Genomic DNA, 14,467 nt, shown 5'->3' on the forward strand with positions numbered 1-14,467 from the left:
AAATTTGCGGCATTTAGTGGCTCAGCGGAGCTGGCAGAAAGATAACGATGAAAGAGAAAGGGGCTGAGATGGGGCAGGGGGGCTGGTAATGGCGAGGCCTATTCAGATGACTGACGCGTTTCTCCGCAGAGCGATGGATATTACACAGGTTCTGCTCGCTCGCTGCTAAAATGCTCGCACAGTGGAAAAGCAATTTTTCCTTTTTTGGACTGAGCTATTTTCCCAAAGTCTCCTTTTCTTTCGGCTCCTCTGGAGCAGCTTTTAACGGAGCCAAAGCCTCATCGGTAGTTACTCTGCGCAGGAACAACATAAGTGACTGTAATTGCCTCGCAAATGCCTTTAAAGCTGCACAATCCACACTCCAGGCGGCAGTTACTGGGCCCGGGCCTGTTATTGTGGGGAACAAAGGGGCCTTTTCATGGTAATTCTGGCTACTATTTGCCTGTATGAAAATTGCCTGTTCCCTGCTCCGTTCACTTACTCAGTGCGATCTTGGCCAAGTGCAAACGGTTCACCCAGGAAATTTTGCTCAGCGGGTTCGGAGTGATGAAAACCACCATGAAACTCATTGGCCGCCCAGACCTGGAACAGGGGGAAAAGAAGAGGTTTTAGGAAGGATTTAGTCCTATGACTGGTTATTGTTTCCTTGTGTGCAGATATATATGTATGATATGTATGTATAATATGTATGTATGATATGTATGTATGATATGTATGTATGATATGTATGTGTAATATGTATGTATGATATGTATGTGTAATATGTATGTATGATATGTATGTGTAATATGTATGTATGATATGTATGTGTTATATGTATGTATGATATGTATGTATAATATGTATGTATGATTTATATGTATGATATGTATGTGTAATATGTATGTGTAATATGTAGGTATGATATGTAGGTATGATATGTAGGTATGATATGTACTGTATGTATGATGTGTATGTATAATATGTATGATATGTATGTATGATTTATATGTATAATATGTATGTGTAATATGTATGATATGTATGTATGATTTATATGTATGATTTATATGTATGATATGTGTGTATAATATGTATGTGTAATATGTAGGTGTAATATGTAGGTATGATATGTATGTATGAGATATATGTATGATATGTATGTATAATATGTATGTGTAATATGTAGGTGTAATATGTAGGTATGATATGTATGTATGAGATATATGTATGATATGTATGGCCTGCAGGGAAACCCACCTATTAAATACAGATATGGAACATACAGTAGTATAGTAGTAGTAGTAGTAGTAGTAGTAGTAGTAGTAGTAGTAGTAGTAGTAGTAGTAGTAGTAGTAGTAGTAGTATTCCCCAGTGGCAATAATGTGACTACTTGTCACAATATAAATAAATACATCCCTCTAGTACATCCCCAATTAAACCCAGCAAGGTTGAGGCAAATTGTGTACACATGATTGCTGGGTTTAATTGGGGATGTAGTAGACTAGAGGGGTGTATTTATTTATTATTGACACTGGGACGCATAATTAATTAATTTTACTACAGGCACAACATGCCCAGGGTCTTAAGTGTAATCGAAGGATGATTAACTGAGACACACTGATAGTAAGTTACGTGTGAGATAGTAAAGAGGTTGAAGGGATGCGGCAATGGCGGGTGTCTAATTAATGAGGGTGGTTTTTTCTTAAAATGCAATTGATTTTCAAATGGAGGACTAAATAAATAGAAGATTATTTATGATTGAGAAACAGTAACTCTCCAGTAATGAGCGCAAATAGGCAGAGGCTTCACGAGCTATTTGATATAGTATACATCTTAAAGGTCCCTATGATATATAATAAGAGTGAATGTGATCTTTCAAATAATTAATATAACACTTTGATCGTGAGGATAAATCTCCAGGGCGATATGTACCTATAGCTCAAGCCTTTCAATACTGTCGCAATTCTGTAACATAGTGAACAGTGGTTGTAGCTAAAATAACGAATGGCAACATCATAACGGAGTGAAAATAATGCCACATTGTATCTTGTTCTTATCAGTATTTTTGATGAAATGTTTAGATTAGGATGTTATTTACTGGTGTAATATATATATATATATATATATATATATATATATATATATATATATATATATATATATATATATATATGTGATGAGGGCAGTGTATGCTTTGATGGACTCAATGTGTAATGCCTGGAGGGGAATGGTCACTTAGTGGTGATGATGAGGAGTCATTATCTCTACTCAATCTGTTTTTCCCACCAATAAGTGTATTTAAGGCATTTTGTTAACTTGGCACCTTGAGAAAGGCCTCGGAGAAGGCCGAAACGTTGAGTGCGGATCTTATGTGATGGATTATATATATATATATATATATATATATATATATATATATACTTATATATATATATATATATATATATATATATATATATATATAATATATATATCTCTCTCAAGGTTAGACATGTATGAGAACTTTGTTATGTCTGTCTTGCTCTCTCTCTTGTAATGTCTACATCTAATAATCACTCACCCCAAATCTCCCCCTAACTGACCTTCAGACTGGGCCCCCTTAGCTCATAACAAGGTTACAGATATATAGAAACATTGGGGTGTCACCCTGCTATAGTTCCAGGGTACCCAGGGTACAAATAAGCACTCACCCCCAAATCTCCCCTAACTGACCTTCAGACTGGGCCCCTTAGCTCATAACAAGGTTACAGATATATAGAAACATTGGGGTGTCACCCTGCTATAGTTCCAGGGGTACCCAGGACACAAATAAGCACTCACCCCAAATCTCCCCCTAACTGACCTTCAGACTGGGCCCCCTTAGCTCATAACAAGGTTACAGATATATAGAAACATTGGGGTAACAGTCACCCTGCTATAGTTCCAGGGGTACCCAGGGTACAAATAAGCACTCACCCCAAATCTCCCCCTAACTGACCTTCAGACTGGGCCCCCTTAGCTCATAACAAGGTTACAGATATATAGAAACATTGGGGTGTCACCCTGCTATAGTTCCAGGGGTACCCAGGGTACAAATAAACACTCACCCCAAATCTCCCCCTAACTGACCTTCAGACTGGGCCCCTTAGCTCATAACAAGGTTACAGATACATAGAAACATTGGGGTGTCACCCTGTTATAGTTCCAGGGGTACCCAGGGTACAAATAAGCACTCACCCCAAATCTCCCCCTAACTGACCTTCAGACTGGGCCCCCTTAGCTCATAACAAGGTTACAGATATATAGAAACATTGGGGTGTCACCCTGATATAGTTCCAGGGGTACCCAGGGTACAAATAAACACTCACCCCAAATCTCCCCCTAACTGACCTTCAGACTGGGCCCCCTTAGCTCATAACAAGGTTACAGATATATAGAAAAAAGTTTCAGTTTTATAGGTTTTTCTTATTTTTTTAAAAAAAATATTTTTCTGAGGGGCCCCATCGTTTCTAGTTGTGGCTGTTGCTGTGTGTGTGTGTGGGGGGGGGGGGGCTATAGTAGTTAAAGTTGCCATAATGTTCCAGTCCAATCAGTTCTGTTTGGCTCCTGAATAATGAATGAATCTCTATGGAGCAGACACACACACAATGGATTTCAGAGGCAGAAGTGACTCCCGTCTGTCACTCATGAATAGAGACCTGTCACTAATAAATAGAGACTGTCACTCGGCACTTCATTAATCACAGGCTTTTTCTTGCCGCTGTCAATTCTGAGACTCCATAACCAAATTCTCCCCAATATAATTCCAGGATATTTCATGGAAATTCAAGTTGTGGAACATGCAGCCAAACAGAGGGGTCTCAGAGGTAAATCCCTGTTTAGTGCTGGTTAGAAATGATCAGTAATGAGGTGCAGTCGTCTAACTAGTTCCCCCAGACAGAGGGGACGGGACACTGTAAGGAGACTAGACTGTCCCAGTGTGGGGATTTCAGTCTTGTGTTTAGACAGGTGAAGGGACTGAAGTAAAGAGCTCTGATGTGATCTATAGAGAGACAGCAGGACATTCTTTTTGGCAAATGCCAAAAAAGAGACTCACACAGACCTAGAGTGAATGGTCACTTGTGATTGCTCTCATTTGCAGCCAATGAGAATGAGGCCACTCCTTCTCCCATGGCAGTTAATGAGGAGCAACTATATGCCCCATGGCTAAAAGCTCAGAGTAACCAATCAGTGGCTTGATTTCATCACTCCAACAGCATTAGGCAGATGAAAGCAAACTGCTGATTGGTTGGTACAGGTTATTGGTCAATCTTAGCCAGTTTCCCCATGAGTTTTAGGATTCCCTCCATCCAATGCAAGCCGGCATCTACACTCACTTGTCGGCCTTTCTGGGAAGCTGCAGTTGGAGGTGGCATTTATTAGCCGACTGGATATCTTCTTCTTTTAGCCGCACCAACCTCTGCAGGCCCAGACACCAGTCCTGCGCTACCGTCATGTTCAGGTTCTGAAAGAACAACAAATAAAAGTCAGACTCTCACAGGTCCATTGTCGTTTGTATTCTGCCCGTTTCCAGTCAGCAACTGATCGTCTGGGTTACTGATACTAGCAACCATGATAACCGATTCGTTTTATTGCCATTCTTATTAAATTGCTCATCTTTTCTGCGCCTTTTCTCGTAGGTCTTCTATACGGACTTCCAAACTGCTACTTGGTTGTTAGGGTAACAAGGAATGATTTGAAATTCCAAGACTATATTTGCAGAAGAAAATGTAAATGTTTAAAAATCAATTCGATTGCCCTAAAATTCTGATATCTATATCGCACTGTTTTAAAGGGTAAGAAAACCTTTAAAATAAGTGAATGTAAAATGGATGAGGGGGCTATTCTAAGCACTTTTACAAAGTACATTCATTATTTATTTATTTTTATTTCCAAGATATTAAGGGATACATGTACTGTTACTATGAATGAATTTTGTTACAACAGCGCCACCTGCTGGTCATTTTCCCACCAGTCTGACCAGCAAGTAGTCAAGGAAGTTGTCAGGAGAAAGAAAGAGGCTGATGTTCTTCTGTTTAGGAAAGATGTGAGAAAGGTTTCTAATTTTATTCCTAAGCAGAAGAACATCAGCCTCTTTCTTTCTCCTGACAACTTCCTTGACTACTTGCTGGTCAGACTGGTGGGAAAATGACCAGCAGGTGGCGCTGTTGTAACACAATTCATTCATATTAACAGTACATGTATCCCTTCATAAATAAATAATGAATGTACATTGCAAAAGTGCTTAGAATAGCCCCCTCAACCATTTAACATTCACTTATTTTAAAGGTTTACTTATCCTTTAAGGTGAACTACTGCTTCAAGTGATGCTTTTTAGGCAAATTTCCGTTCTAAAAAGGAAAAAAATGTAAGTGCAATTGCCAAGATAAAAATATCTGGATGTCTCACTTAGGTGAGATGAGAAGTAAAGAAGGTGTGATAGAGAGAGAGAGGAAGAGGGTGTGAGAGGCGCTTGAGGCTGAAGGGGAGGGGGAAGGGAGTAAGCATTTCTATAGAAACCTGTATGTTTCATTAATGAAGCCGTGGATCCAGAATGTAATACAGTGGAGAGGAATTTTAGTGGTTCATGGTGCAGCTGCATTTGGTACTGCGACACTGACCTGATAGGTGCCATGCAGGGTGCTGATCAGCTGCGTAATCTGTTCCACAACCTCAAGATCCCGCTTGACATCCTGCAGCTCTTGGAAGAGGCGCGGGGAGCCCAGCGATACTTTATCTGACAGGGTAGGAATGTCTCATTAGGGGGGTTCTCATTATCTGGCAGCTCTGAGAATGCAATAGAATTATTATAAGGAAAAGTAACGCACTTTGTAACTGACTTGAGAACGAGTGCTTCCTGTTAACCCCTTGTTGCCCTGCCGCCGAGTCTTTCTCAAAGACGTTGCCTTCCTGCCCCAGCTCTGCCACGTGGATCTGAGCTAATGGGGTGTTCCACTTCAGGACGTACCGAGGGCCGAGTGGCACTAAATTCCCAATATCCGGCTGCCCCCTTAGAAAGAGATAGTGCAACTATAAAAACATTCTCTCAATCAGATATAATTCCAATATATAAAATGTATGTCACACGTCCTAATCCCCTTTAATCTCAAAAAACAATGATTTTCCTCTCCCAATTAAATGAATTCAATCTCCCCAACTACTTCCAAGTTAAAGAGCTCTGATTCTCTGTACTTCCTGCTCCTGGGCTGTTCTCTTTCCCATGGTCAGACAGGAACCTCCCCCTGGGTAAGTGAATCCAATCTCCCCCAGTACTTACCCAGGTACAGAGCTCTGATTCTCTGTACTTCCTGCTCCTGGGCTGTTCTCTTTCCCATGGTCAGACAGGAACCCCCCCCTGGGTAAGTGAATCCAATATCCCCCAGTACTTACCCAGGTACAGAGCTCTGATTCTCTGTACTTCCTGCTCCTGGGCTGTTCTCTTTCCCATGGTCAGACAGGAACCTCCCCCTGGGTAAGTGAATCCAATCTCCCCCAGTACTTACCCAGGTACAGAGCTCTGATTCTCTGTACTTCCTGCTCCTGGGCTGTTCTCTTTCCCATGGTCAGACAGGAACCCCCCCCTGGGTAAGTGAATCCAATCTCCCCCAGTACTCACCCAGGTACAGAGCTCTGATTCTCTGTACTTCCTGCTCCTGGGCTGTTCTCTTTCCCATGGTCAGACAGGAACCTCCCCCTGGGTAAGTGAATCCAATCTCCCCCAGTACTTACCCAGGTACAGAGCTCTGATTATCTGTACTTCCTGTGGCTGCTCTCTTTCCCATGGTCAGACAGGAACCTCCCCCTGGGTAAATTAATCCAATCTTCCCACCTACTTTCCAAGTTAAAGAGCTCTAATTCCCTATATGTCTTGGGCTGCTCTCTTTCCCATGGTCAGGCAGGACCCACCCCCTGGGTAAGTGAATCCAATCTCCCCAACTATTTTCCAAGTGAAAGAGCTCTGATTCCCTATACTTCCTGGCCCTGGGCTGCTCTCTTTCCCATGGTCAGACGGGAACCACCCCTGGATAAGTGAATCCAAGCTCCCCGACTATTTTCCAAGGTAAAGAGCTCTAATTCCCTGCACTTCCTGGTCCTTGGCTGCTCTCTTTCCCATGGTCACACAGGAACCTCCCCCTGGGTAAGTGAATCCAATCTCCCCACAGTTCTTTCCTGCCAGTCTGACAACAGTAAAGAGGGCACTTCAGGAGAAGGAAGGAATCAGGGTTCTTGACCTGTGTAAGCATCGGGGGAGGTTGCTGCCTGACCATAGGAAAGAGAGCAGTGCATGAGCAGAAGGCAGAGAGAATCAGAACTCTGTAACAAGCCTATATACATCACAGAATGCCATATTATAAATAGTCACTGCTTTCCCACAGACGTCCTTCAATCTGATTCTACAATAGTTAAAAAAGTTGGTCAAATTAAATCCATTTTTGGAGCTAATCCTCATTTCTAAGTCTGCAAGCAAAAAGATTAAAGGGCATATAAACCCCAAATAAAATGTTACTTAATGAAAGAAAGTGTAATTCTAAGCAACTTAAAAAGTATAGTTCCAGGAGTTATTTGTAAAGGTAATTGTATGCCCTCACTGTGGGTTCTGACTCAAAGTAGCAGAAATAAGTGCTTCTTCAGGTAAGACTCCATTATCTAAAAATGACTTCCATGACTTTTTCAAAGATCTGCTAATTGTCTTTTTAAGGTTTACAGCCCCATTAAAGGCCTTGTCATATGGTTATATAGTTCCAAACACAGTGTCCTTGGGTCTGATCAGTGCAGGAACCTACTTGAAGTTAATGTTGGCACAGACAAGCACATCGTTCATTAGGAAGAGCCGCCGTTCCTTGGATTTGAGGAGTTGCCCTTTGTCCCCATAGACCATCTCCGTCAGGGTTTCACAGAGAAGAAGCTGGTGCTGCCCAGAGCTGAGGTTCTGTAAGAGAGGAACATCGATCCAGTGAGAAGGGACACAAACACTGGATAAATTCCCCCCTCCCAAGATGGGAAGCACACAATGTATAACAGTAATACTTTTCATTTTCAGATGGAATCCTGCTGGCAAATTCTGATACCTTAAAAAGGGAAATGATATCCATAAAGGGCAAGTAAACTTTTGAAAAGAAGTGAATGTAAAATTGATGAGGGGGCTATTCTAAGCACTTTTGTAATGTACATTCATTATTTATTTATTTTTAATTCCAAGATATTAAGGGATACATGTACTGTTACTATGAATGAATTGTGTTACAACAGCGCCACCTGCTGGTCATTTTCCCACCAGTCTGACCAGCAAGTAGTCAAGGAAGTTGTCAGGAGAAAGAAAGTAGGGATGCACCGAATCCACTATTTGGGATTCGGCCGAATTCCCGAATCCTTCGTGAAAGATTTCGCCGAATACCGAACCTAATCCGAACCCTAATTTGCATATGCAAATTAGGAGCAGTAAAGGAAAAAGTGGGAAAAATTCTACTTTTGTGATGAAAACTCACGTGATTTCCCTGCCTACCCCTAATTTACATATGCAAATTAGTATTCAGATATGGTTCGGCCTGACACAAGGATTCGGCCGAATCCGAATCCTGTTGAAAAAGGCCGAATCCCGGATTCGGTGCATCCCTAAAAGAAAGAAGGCTGATGTTCTTCTGCTTAGAAAACCAATTAGAAACCTTTCTCAAACCTTTCCTAAGCAGAAGAACATCAGCCTCTTTCTTTCTCCTGACAACTTCCTTGACTACTTGCTGGTCAGACTGGTGGGAAAATGACCAGCAGGTGGCGCTGTTGTAACAAAATTCATTCATAGTAACAGTACACGTGTCCCTTAATATCTTGGAATTAAAAAAATAAATAATGAATTACAAAAGTGCTTAGAATAGCCCCATCACCAAGTTTACATTCACTTATTCTTAAGGTTTATAGGTAGGTTGTATCCAGCTAGACCAATGGAGTGCTATGCAAGGCTGAATCTGGGAATCAGCAGTGAAAGTAGGAAGTGGTCACTGTGTTTGGGTTATGGGTATAATACAGGCCACCAGGGGGAGGCAGAGAGTGGAGGGGGTTCCTCACCTTACAGAGAGAGCTGCGGTCACTGATGCTCTTGCAAAGCTGCTGGATCTCTGCCATTTGGTCGGCCACCCGTTTCTGCTCATTCAACTTCTCTGCCAAGGTCTCGAGCTCAGTAAGTGCCAGTTGCAGTGACAAACGATCTGGGTGCCCACGGGGCGTGTTCTTCAACATATCCTGCAGGGACAGACAATGAGAAAGGTGCACCGGCAAGAGGCGACTGCTGAATAAGGAGGCGGAGTTAAAGAGTGGGACATACCTGGAGGAGGAGGATGAACTGCGGGAACCGCTGGATGGGTTTAACCATCAACCCATAGAGAGTGACCCTGTCAGGGCTGGAGGCTTGTTTCTTCTGCAGAGAACACACATAAACATACAGTCTATAGATCAGCAGGATTCTGCTACATTGTTTCAGGAGTCAGAAGGAAATATAAAAAAGCCCCATGCTGCTTTCATTGTAGATTCCTGGATACTCAAAGTGAAAGCGAGGGTTTATTTTCCCTTTCTTAGAACTACATGGGGATCTGAAGTTTTTGGATTTCCCCCCAGTACTTCCCCCTTATTGCAATACATACAGTTACTAGACAGAGAGGAAGGCGGGGCGAGGATTGCTCAAGCTCAGCATGTTATATATAAATACAAAGAGCAATAAAGAGAAGTTAATGGTTTTTATGATGTTGTTTTTATTTCTAAATGACACTGTTTACACTGCAAATAATTCACTGTACAATATAAAATGTCATTCCTGAAGCAGCAAGTGTATTTAGTTGTAATATTGGTGCGTAGGTGCATCTCAGCTCATTTTGCCTGGTCATGTGATTTCAGAAAGAGCCAGCACTTTAGGATGGAACTGCTTTCTGGCAGGCTGTTGTTTCTCCTACTCAATGTAACTGAATGTGTCTCAGTGGGACCTGGATTTTACTATTGAGTGTTGTTCTTATATCTACCAGGCAGCTGTTATCTTGTGTTAGGGAGCTGCTATCTGGTTACCTTCCCATTGTTCTGTTGTTTGGCTGCTGGGGGGGAAGGGAGGGGGTGATATCACTCCAACTTGCAGTACAGCAGTAAAGAGTGACTGAAGTTTATCAGAGCACAAGTCACATGACTGGGGGCAGCTGGGAAACTGACAATATGTCGAGCCCCATGTCAGATTTCAAAATATAAAAAAACTGTTTGCTCTTTTGAGAAACAGATTTCAGTGCAGAATTCTGCTGGAGCAGCTCTATTAACTGATACGTTTTGAAAAAAATACTGATACGTTTTGAAAAAAATACATGTTTTCCCATGACAGTTAAATTGGGTTGAAAAAAAGACAAAGTCCATCAAGTTCAACCCCTCCAAATAAAAACGCAGCCCCATACACCCCCCCCCCATACCTTCAGATAATATGATATATACTCACATCACAGTATGACGGTATGCCTTTAATAAATCTAAGCGACGGACATGATGCCACTTACCCTTAGAAAGTCCAGGAAGGCAGGCTTGGTGAGACAGGCCTTCTTAATGAGGGTCATGGCGTTGGTGAAGTTATTGACGTAATCACTGTACACATCCAGCACGATGGACTTGGAAAACTGAAATAAAAACAAAAGACTGAAATCCGGCCAATTATTTTTTTTATATAGTTGGGGGGTCTGTGCGGAGGATAAGTTAAATAACCCTGGACCCGGGTCGGATCTGCTGTTAACACATTTCAGTGCCAAATTGGGTTTGACGCCATGTAAAGGAGCAGATGCTGGAGTTAATGTGCCCAAGCAGATGGTTAATGAAGTCGGTTCCAAGGGGTCGGCTATTTATCATCATTTGTGCCATAAACTCACACGTGACAACATACTCACAGGGGAATTGTTTTTTTGCAATTTTTCTCAAAAGATCCTCATAATTTCCAGGAAACATCTAGTTCCCAGGCAGGAATGTGGTTTGCACCCCTATGGCTACAGCTATACTAAATATATATATATATATCTCAGCATGTATGAGCCGCACACCCTAAAGGCAGTGGAGACCTGGCTGCTCATGTATAAATAGTAAATACAATGTGAAAGTGATGGCACTCACAGGATTTATGAAACGACAGACAAAAAGTGTCATATAAAGAAAATTTATACAGATATGGGACCTGTTATCCAGAATGCTCGGGACCTGGGGTTTTCCGGATAACGGATCTTTCCGTAATTTGGGTCTTCATGCCTTAAATCTACTAGAAATTAATTTAAACATGAAATAAACCCAATAGGCTGGTTTTGTCTCCAATAAGGATTAATTATATCTTAGTTGGGATCAAGTACAAGATACTGTTTTATTATTATAGAGAAAATGGAAATTTTTAAAAATTTGGATTCATTGGATAAAATGGAGTCTATGGGAGACAGCCATTCCGTAATTCGGAGCTTTCTGGATATCGGGTTTCCGGATAAGGGATCCTATACTGTATATATTGTCCAAACTGGTGGACACATACACAAACAGCCACAAATGCCTGGGTGCTGGTTAATCATACGGATTCAACGTAGCAAAACAAAAACCGCACTCACAGGTCTTTTGTGAAAAAGCATCAAAGTTGTTATATATTTTAACGTTCGGCTAATACATCCCTGGCTAGAGTGTATTAGCCGAAATGTTGAAATAAACAACAACTTTTAATGCTTTTTCACAAAAGCGCTGAGAGTGCGTTTTTTTGTTGTGTTTATCCTTTTGCTTGTCCTGAGTGTGTGGACCCTTTTTCTATGAGATATATATATATATGTAATACACAAAAGCCATGAATATCCTGTAAATTATTTCCTTATAAACGGTGAGTTCTGATGTCATCAGTTATAAACGGTGAGTTCTGATGTCATTTCTGTCACATGACTCACCGAAACTTGTGTATTATAATAAATAAAGTACCCCCAGTTGCAAAATATGAGGATATTAGAAGTTACCTCGGAGTTTCCTGACCTGTATAAAAACACTCTGCCTTCTGCCTCGTACTTTTATATGGTCATGAAACTCCTCGGTAACTTATAATATCCTTATATTTTACAAGAGGGGGTACTTTATTCACTATATAATACACAAAAGCCACGAATATCCTGTAAATTATATCCTTATAAACGGTGAGTTATGATGTCATCAGTTATAAACGGAGAGTTCTGATGTCATTTCTGTCACATTATGTGTAGTATAATAAATAAAGTTCCCCCAGTTGTAAAATATGAGGATATTAGAAGTTACCTCGGAGTTCCATGACCTGTATAAAAACACTCTGCCTTCTGCCTCGTACTTTTATATGGTCATGAAACTCCTCAGTAACTTATAATATCCTTATATTTTACAAAAGGGAGTACTTTATTCACTATATATATATATATATGTATATTGAATAAAGTACCCCCTCTTGTAAAATATAGGGATATTATAAGTTACTGAGGAGTTTCATGACCATATAATACCATAAATTTTTATACAGGTCATGGAACTCCGAGGTTACTTCTAATATCCTCATATTTTGCAACAGGGGGTACTTTATTTATTATAATACACACGTTTCAGTGAGTCATGTGACAGAAATGACATCTCTACTCTGTTTATAACTGATGACATCACTAGTCACCGTTTATAAGGATATAATTTACAGGATATTCATGGCTTTTGTGTATTATATATATAAAATACAAAAAGCCATGAATATCTTGTAAATTATATCCTTATAAATGGTGACAAGTGATGTCATCAGTTATAAACGGTGAGTGGTGATGTCATTGTTGTCACACGACTCACTAAAACATGTGTATTATAATAAATAAAGTAACCCCTGTTGCAAAATATGAGGACTACGTCTCGTCCTTTTATATGGTCATGGAACTCTTCAGTGATTTAGAATTTCCTTATATTTTACAATAGGAGGTACTTTATTCACTATATATATATATATATATATATATATATATATATATATATATATATATATATATATATCTCTCTATATATATACACATATATGAATACAGCTATAGGACATTGAGTAAATGGGGGTCCAGGAGAGGATCAACACATTCAGTTTTGGGCACAGAGAGATATTCGGCTAAATGCAATTCTTTCTCCTTACTGAAGCCACAAAGAGGTCCCCGACTTTCTCGGTGACATCCCACTCAGCCACCCGCGAGGACAGTGCGATCTGGAAGACGGAGTGACAGTGCAGGATCTCCTTTACTCGAGAGAAAACGATCTGGCATTTCCGAGAACTGAGCAGTTTGGGTTCCATTTCCACAAGGGGATTCCGATAATCCTACATGGGTGTAGCGGAATGATATCAGGGGGTCATATAGGTACATATTGATTTAGGTTGGAAAAAAAACACACACACGGGTCCATCAAGTTCTACCTTTTGTCTCAATGAATCCTGCCTAACTGCCCTATTTGAACTCATCTCCAATTTTCAATCCAGACTCCAATAGGGCGTTCAAACATTCCCTAGAGCTTCCTGCTCCCACTTACTTTGGAATTCATGAAGGGGGTTATGGGCAAAGATCTACTTGGTCATTTTGGGTCAGGGAACTACTAGGGTTTTAGGGTCAAAGGTTCTACTAAAGACATTGTGCAGTAAAAACCAATACCTAGCTGTACCAAGAAGACCTCCTGTCTGGTAAGACCATAGCTAACTGGATCATTGGGTCACTAAATGCCAGTAAGAGACCATAGCCAACTGGATCAATGGGTGACTTAATGCCAGTACGATGCCTAAAAGTATAGAGGAGGTACTTGCTCCCCCATAAGAGATGATACACAATGGTGCCAAAAGGAGCAACTCATTTCCCAGTAAGAGACTATTCCCAATGATATCAGGGGGCACCGACTGCCTAGTAAAACTGTATGGAGGGGGCACTAACTGCCCGGTAAAATGGCATACACAAATATGTATAAATATATAAGGGGATCATCTAATAATCTCTCTAATGCTTTATTTACCAGTAGGTCTTTCCAGCTGACAAGAAGTCACCCATTCTGAGAAGAAAAGAGGTTCCAGCTAAATATTGGGAAGGGGTTTGTTACAGTGAGAGTTGTGAAGATGTGGAATTGTCTCCCTGAATCAGTGGTACAGGCTGATACATTAGATAGGTACAAGGAAGGGTCGGATGCTTTATTCACCAGTAGCTCCTCCCAGCAGACAGGAGGGAGCCAATGAGATTAGAGGAGGGAAAGGGGTGTTACAGGGAGAGCTGGGAAGTGAATCAGTGGTACAGGCTGATACATTAGATAGGTACAAGGAAGGGTCGGATGCTTTATTCACCAGTAGCTCCTCCCAGCAGACAGGAGGGAGCCAATGAGATTAGAGAAGGGAAAGGGGTGTTACAGGGAGAGCTGGGAAGTGAATCAGTGGTACAGGCTGATACATTAGATAGGTACAAGGAAGGGTCGGATGCTT

The 14,467-nt window shown here is 41.0% G+C and overlaps 1 protein-coding gene across 12 annotated transcripts in view; it reads right to left on the reverse strand.

Moving 5' to 3' along the window:
• arhgef10l.L (Rho guanine nucleotide exchange factor 10 like L homeolog) overlaps nt 1–14,467 on the reverse strand; it is a 94,316-nt gene that overhangs the window by 20,602 nt on the left and 59,247 nt on the right. For all 12 annotated transcript variants that reach the window (XM_041569866.1, XM_041569868.1, XM_041569869.1 and 9 more), the window contains 9 exons: nt 13,151–13,330; nt 10,518–10,634; nt 9,317–9,409; nt 9,061–9,234; nt 7,785–7,930; nt 5,829–6,010; nt 5,622–5,737; nt 4,338–4,465; nt 482–582 (listed from right to left, as the gene is read on the reverse strand). In XM_041569866.1, the coding sequence (XP_041425800.1) occupies nt 482–582; nt 4,338–4,465; nt 5,622–5,737; nt 5,829–6,010; nt 7,785–7,930; nt 9,061–9,234; nt 9,317–9,409; nt 10,518–10,634; nt 13,151–13,330 (1,237 nt within the window). The remainder of the gene's footprint in view (nt 1–481; nt 583–4,337; nt 4,466–5,621; nt 5,738–5,828; nt 6,011–7,784; nt 7,931–9,060; nt 9,235–9,316; nt 9,410–10,517; nt 10,635–13,150; nt 13,331–14,467) is intronic.

Source organism: Xenopus laevis, chromosome 7L (assembly GCF_017654675.1).
Source record: "Xenopus laevis strain J_2021 chromosome 7L, Xenopus_laevis_v10.1, whole genome shotgun sequence".
Classification (NCBI taxonomy): Eukaryota; Metazoa; Chordata; class Amphibia; order Anura; family Pipidae; genus Xenopus; species Xenopus laevis.